We start from the raw sequence: 6,299 nt of genomic DNA, 5'->3' as shown, positions 1-6,299 counted from the left end.
AACTGTCAAAGTTATTTAGCTAGACCCTTCTTGAAGCTCTCTGCTGTCCTTGCTGTGACCAGCGCCTGAGCTCAGCTATTCCACAGATTTACAGTTCTCACAGTAAAGAAGCCCTGTCGCCTCTGGTGATTAAACCTTGATTTCTCCAGACGCAGAAAGTGCCCCCTTGTTTTTTGATTTGATTTAACATGGAACAACTTTCCACCCTTTATTTTGTATGGAACATTGATATTTTTTTATAAATTAATCATGTCCCCTATTAGTTGTCTCTTTTTGAGACTAAATGAATCTACTTGTTTTAGTGCTCCAAATCACCCAACAGGTTCTTTCTAATATAAAAGTTGAGCTCAATTGACCCAATAGATTTAGTGCATGTTGGTCATCCAGTAGTTTATTATATCAATAGAACATGTTGCCACAAGAAAGATATTGGGGGAGATCTATTAATCTGTCCATGACAGAATTCTGTCGTAGTTTACACTAAAAACACTGTCTGTACCTAATTTATAAAGGGTTTTAGACAGGTTTCTGGCTCTCCTACGACTAGCTCGACAAAAGGGGCGTGGACTAAGAAAGGTGATGTGGTCCCGCACCAAAAACATTCTGTGCGCCAGAAACACCGCTGTCCCGACAGGATTGTGTCCTAACTTTCTGGCGTCAAGTAAACCAACTCATAGGAGGTGCAGAGTACAACTAGACCGTCTTATACTAGGACAGATTTATCATCCAGCACCAGACACTTATATAATAAGACTGTCTAGCCTAACTCTGCACTGTCTAATCTTAGGACACTTTTTATAAATTTGCCCCATTGTTTCCCCATTTTTAATACTCATAACCTATCCATCGTATCAGAACAGTGTGGATCCAGAACCTGTATCATGCATTGATACGCTGTTTTTGCGACCTCTGGGCACTGGAATCTATACAATGGATAGGTTCTGTTTGGACTATAACAATGACACAAGGGAATTATACACTGTGAAAAGGTTATAAGTATTGAATAAGGATATAAGACAAGTCCAAGTTCAATGGCTATACAGTATCTTCCGTATGCCAATATATCCTGTTTACGGAATCAACTACCTGACAACCAATCTGCAATGGGATTAACAGAGTACCTAGGCTGGCAACTTTTGACACTCCAGCTGTTTAAAAAGTACAACTCTGAACACTTATAGATATGAATGAAGCCTGCTGGATGTTTTAGTCTTCCAACAAGTGCCTTAGGTTCTTGACCCCTGAACAAAAGGAGAAGGGGGGTGGGTATGACTGCAATGGGTGGGAAGCTTGGCTGTTTCTGTGGAAAAACAATACTTGGAAGAATACAATATGAACCATTGGTATTTGATCTGGTGCTTAATATTTAAGGAAAAACTTGAGGCTAATAAATTGCAATCTATAAATTAGCACCTACAAAAGAAGTGGTATTTTTCCAGCTATTAATTTGTCAATGGCGTAAACTGGATTAAAATGAATATTCAATGTAATTCCTTCCAGTCCATTTGTAGACAGAAAAGACATGTCTATTATTGGCAGGTACATAACCTTCTAATTTTGTGAACAAACAGAGAAAAACAGCAGTGTCAGCTAGGGAGCTTAGCTAAGCATTTTCGGTATTACCTACATTCTGACGTCCTTTCACGAGGAGGACTCTGCCCTCTACATGGTCAACAAGGCTATTTTCACCATTTCTGCCTCAATTCACTGTAATATGACACTGGTCAACAGCTTTCTTTCCCCCTACCCCTACCTGCGTCATCTATGTAATCTTGTCAACAATGTGTTGCTACTGGGATGTTCAATGGGTCAAAGTTCAGAGTGACTGACTGGGGCTGCAGACCATATAATAGGCAGCTGCAGGGAGCCAGACACCAGATCAAGAGACTCAAGGCAAGTAAACAACCTTCCAAGAGCTCGACAAAGAGACAAAGAGATGGAGAATGGAATGGATGCTCTCCACCACTCCGGGGTCCAAATGGTCCAGTACCTCCAGATGAACTACAAGAGTTCTCAAGACTGGTTCATGTTCATCTCCTTTGCTGCAGATCTAAGAAATACTTTCTTTGTTTTCTTCCCCATCTGGTTCCACCTTTGTGAGTCAGTGGGCATCAAACTCATCTGGGTGGCGGTGATCGGGGACTGGCTCAACCTTGTCTTTAAGTGGTGAGTATGTTATAATACTATTACAATACAATATTATGCTCTCCATTATTCAGTAATAGTCACATGGTTATTCTTATATATGTTATCTGTAGCACAACCTGTCACTCTCCAGATATTACAAAACCACAAACTTGCAGCAAACCCAGTAAGCACTAGAGAGCCATCGATTGGCCTTCATTGCCTTAAAAATGTGTATTGACTAAAATATAATTTTAATATCATTAGGATCAATATCTTATATATTAGTCAAAGTATTATAATCTGTAAGTTTTAATGCTGGAACATGAATCTTTCTAAGGCTTTTATTGTACTGTACAGGCTAGCCTTGGTGGAACATTTACTATATCATATAGTAACCCATCTGAAGCTTGTTTATAGGCTGCAGGAAATTTAATAGAAATTGTGGTTTTCATTCTCATTGAAAAATCCTTATTTTGCAGATTTTCACTAGTTTTATAAAAATTCAGGGTGTAGATTTCTTTCAAGTTTGAAAAGTTATCTGTATTATCATCTTATTATAGTCCTCAATCATCTTTGTCTTCTTCTCTAGGATTCTGTTCGGCCAGAGGCCATACTGGTGGGTGCACGATACAGACTATTACAACAACATGACCGCCCCTGTCATCGAGCAGTTTCCTGTTACCTGTGAGACTGGTCCAGGTGAGAAAATCTCTTATCTATGATTTTGCCTCTTATTATTTCCTTTAACAAGTAATGATCCCAAGTGTCCTAGTCTATACAAATACCATATCAAATAACAGAATGTCCTGAATGACAGCAATCAGCAATGCTGATAAAAAAGCATCGATATATGTGGCAGTTGTGAAAATTTTGCATGTAAACTAATATTTTAAAAAATTGTTTCCCCCACAGGAAGTCCATCAGGTCATGCGATGGGTTCAGCCGGAGTCTACTACGTCATGGTGACATCACTACTTACAATTCTGCTGAACAGGAAGCACTCCATCACTTTTAACAGCAGGTAAATAATTTCACAGTAGCAATAAATGACATTGACATAGACAGAGTGACATATTTGGAATAAGAAAATAGATCATAACATAAAAGATGTGATATTTGCATTATAGTGCAGGGTGTTACTACATCTCTGAGATAGATAGATAGATAGATAGATAGATAGATAGATAGATAGATAGATAGATAGATAGATAGATAGATAGATAGATAGACAGATAGATAGATAGATAGAGATAGAAAGACAGACAGATAGATAGAGATAGACAGACAGTTAGATAGATAGATAGATAGATAGATAGATAGATAGATAGATAGATAGATAGATAGATAGATAGATAGATAGATAGATAGACAGACAGACAGACAGACAGACAGACAGACAGATAGATAGATAGATAGAATAGAATTGGTGTATTAACAGCATCTCTCTGATTTCTAGGTGTCTTCGGGCTACTTTGTGGCTTGGGTTCTGGGCCGTCCAGATTTGCGTTTGCCTATCACGAGTATTCCTTGCTGCTCACTTCCCCCATCAAGTTGTGTGTGGTGTCATATCAGGTTAGTATTTTGGGATGAAATGCACCCAGTACTTCCTACTTACTACTACTTATATTACTAATGTAATATAACTATATATATATGTATATACATATATAAAATATTTACCGATAGAGCCCCCTGTCAAGTCTAATCTTCCCCAATGCTAGTATTAATGTCAGCTTTTTCTCTTTTTACAAACATATTTTACAAGTCATCATGTAACAACAGGACATTTGTCACCTCAAAATACTTGAAGGAATCTTATATTGGAAAATCCCGTGTACTGATGTTGTATTGCATATTCTTCTAGGAATGCTGGTGGCTGAAGTGTTTGGAAACGTTCAATCCATCTACAAGGCCAACTTGAAGAGATATGTCTACACCACTCTGTTCCTGTTCTCTTTTGCTCTGGGCTTCTACTTGATCCTGAAAGCTGTGGGAGTAGACCTACTATGGACCCTGGAGAAGGCCAAGAGATGGTGCGACCGACCAGAATGGATCCACATTGACACCACTCCTTTTGCCGGACTGCTGAGAAATCTTGGTATCTTCTTTGGATTAGGCCTAGCTCTCAACTCCCAGATGTATAAGGAAAGCTGCCAAGGGAAATTATCCAGCCAGCTCACATTCCGAATCTGCTGTATAGCAACTTCCCTGTTCGTTCTCCACATCTTTGACAGCTTCAAGCCACCTACAAAAGTTGAGATGGTCTTCTACCTACTCTCTTTCTGCAAAAGCGCTGCTGTTCCTTTAGCTTGTGTAGGAATTGTTCCATATTGTATATCCCACATTATGAACAAGAAAGAGAAGGTTTTATAATAATCGGTCAACCATTCAATGTTGCAGACTTTTACATTGGACACTTGAAGGACAATTTTCCAAAATTGTTGACATCTACCATACGTGTATTGAAAAGAAGACTATAGTGGAAAAACATTGCTTTACTAGTGATTATTGTCCATCAATGTCAAGCCACGGAATGGACAGAGCAACAAACTGTCCCAAACACCAGATTTCCATGACTTTTGTACAAAGTTTTTATATTGAACTAATGATCAGGAAATTGGATATTGGAAATATGCCAATGTTTTGTATATAGTAGAATTGGTCAAATGTCAGCATCGGCCAAGGTGACGACATGTACGTTTTATCTTGTTGGAGGCAACAATTGAATTCCTTATTTATGTCATGAAAGACTCGTCCAAGCGAAACTTGACTGCTTTCTTCCAAAAACAGTTATAGATCTGTGTAATATTGGAACCATTTCAACTAATTGAGCATCACTAACACACACAACGATTAGTAGGTGGGGCAGGGTTTCTGGAAGACGACGGCCATGTTTCTTATCCTATACAACCCCGTTAAACTTTTTGTAGATCAATATCTAAGAATGATGGAGTGATCTAGAGAAACTACTACCTGCCTCCCTATTACCATCCAGTATTAATGTCCCATGCATTCCATGTAGATTGTTTGTTAGCCAATTCTTTATCTAGTCCCCCTTATTATTATTCTAGATATAGGTGATACTTGTTATTAGAAAAAAAAACATTGTCACATTGCTGTCACGTTACAAGATCAAAGCCGATATTGTCTTACTTTGTCGTGTGTTACTTTTTTATAATAAATATTGCTGTTTTTTTATAAAAGAGAGTTTCTTTTTGATTTTATGACATTTTCAATAATCTTATAATCAGATGACCTTCAATATAAGTATTATATTAATATGGGGAAAATTATAGTTATAATGAGTAAGGACTGCAAATTAGGGAGTTCATCTATAAATCTATTATCAGCAACTTGCACTTAAGTGTCTGTAAAAATAAGATAAAAAGTTGGCTGAAACCAGCAATTTTGGTTGGATTTCCCCCGCTGGCGGAGGTCAGGGGAAAAGAAGGATCAGGGTAGATTAGATTTCAATATGTTTCATCCTTTGTTCTTGTGGGATTCTGGCAGCATATTCTCTCTCCCGCTGAAACAAACAAGTATGAGTGTACAAAGTTTACGGAGGACTCAAGAGAATCAGCTGTCAGCCAAAAGGGATTCTGCAAGAAGTGTTGTACACTGTATCACATTACCTATTACAGAGGTATTTTCACCTTGAAGTATACACTTTCTATAGCAGCTTAGCAATTATTCCTAAGCCATCCCCCCCATCCTCCCCACCCAACATACTCTCAATTCATTATTGGTAAGACCAAGTGTGCATGTGTTTTCAATGAGAAGAAGAAAATGAGCAGTGTTTTTTCTCATAGAGGGAAGTAATCTTCAAGTATAATAAAAGGGAGTCTAGCAGCAGTCCTGACCAAACAAAGCTGAAGCCAGTGTTGTAGCAGCAGGACAGTGAAAATGCATTTATATTCAATGTGTGTAGCTGGAATTGGTTCACTGGGTTGCAGTCTTGTAAGTCCTGTCCTGAAATCACATAGCTTTTCCTCTCTACTCTGAGTAGCTGTAGGTGACTTCTGGTTAAATATTACAGAAGAGGGAAGGAACTAGAGAGTTTCCACCAATGCTCCAGCTAAAATCCTGGAATATAAATGCATTTCTCATAATTCTGCTGCTACTAACAACATTCACAATGTATGGTTACACACATCTCCAGGGCTGAGTGAGTG

The 6,299-nt window shown here is 38.3% G+C and overlaps 1 protein-coding gene across 1 annotated transcript; it reads left to right on the top strand.

Moving 5' to 3' along the window:
• Positions 1–1,862: 1,862 nt before the first annotated feature.
• On the top strand, positions 1,863–5,332 carry G6PC1 (glucose-6-phosphatase catalytic subunit 1). The gene is made up of 5 exons (XM_072111793.1): positions 1,863–2,166; positions 2,717–2,826; positions 3,040–3,148; positions 3,584–3,699; positions 3,992–5,332. The coding sequence occupies exons 1-5, from the start codon at positions 1,937–1,939 to the stop codon at positions 4,498–4,500; spliced, it is 1,074 nt and encodes a 357-aa protein (XP_071967894.1). The 5' UTR covers positions 1,863–1,936; the 3' UTR covers positions 4,501–5,332.
• Positions 5,333–6,299: the final 967 nt, after the last annotated feature.

Source organism: Engystomops pustulosus, chromosome 6 (assembly GCF_040894005.1).
Source record: "Engystomops pustulosus chromosome 6, aEngPut4.maternal, whole genome shotgun sequence".
NCBI lineage: Eukaryota > Metazoa > Chordata > Amphibia > Anura > Leptodactylidae > Engystomops > Engystomops pustulosus.
This window is presented reverse-complemented; position numbering and strand designations above follow the sequence as displayed.

Excerpts from the sequence above, each read along its gene's own strand:
- G6PC1 (XM_072111793.1), top strand. The coding sequence starts at position 1,937 with ATGGAGAATGGAATGGATGCTCTCCACCACTCCGGGGTCCAAATGGTC. Across the intron at positions 2,167-2,716 it reads CTCAACCTTGTCTTTAAGTG|GATTCTGTTCGGCCAGAGGC; the intron begins GTGAGTATGTTA and ends CTTCTTCTCTAG. Across the intron at positions 3,700-3,991 it reads TGTGTGTGGTGTCATATCAG|GAATGCTGGTGGCTGAAGTG; the intron begins GTTAGTATTTTG and ends ATATTCTTCTAG.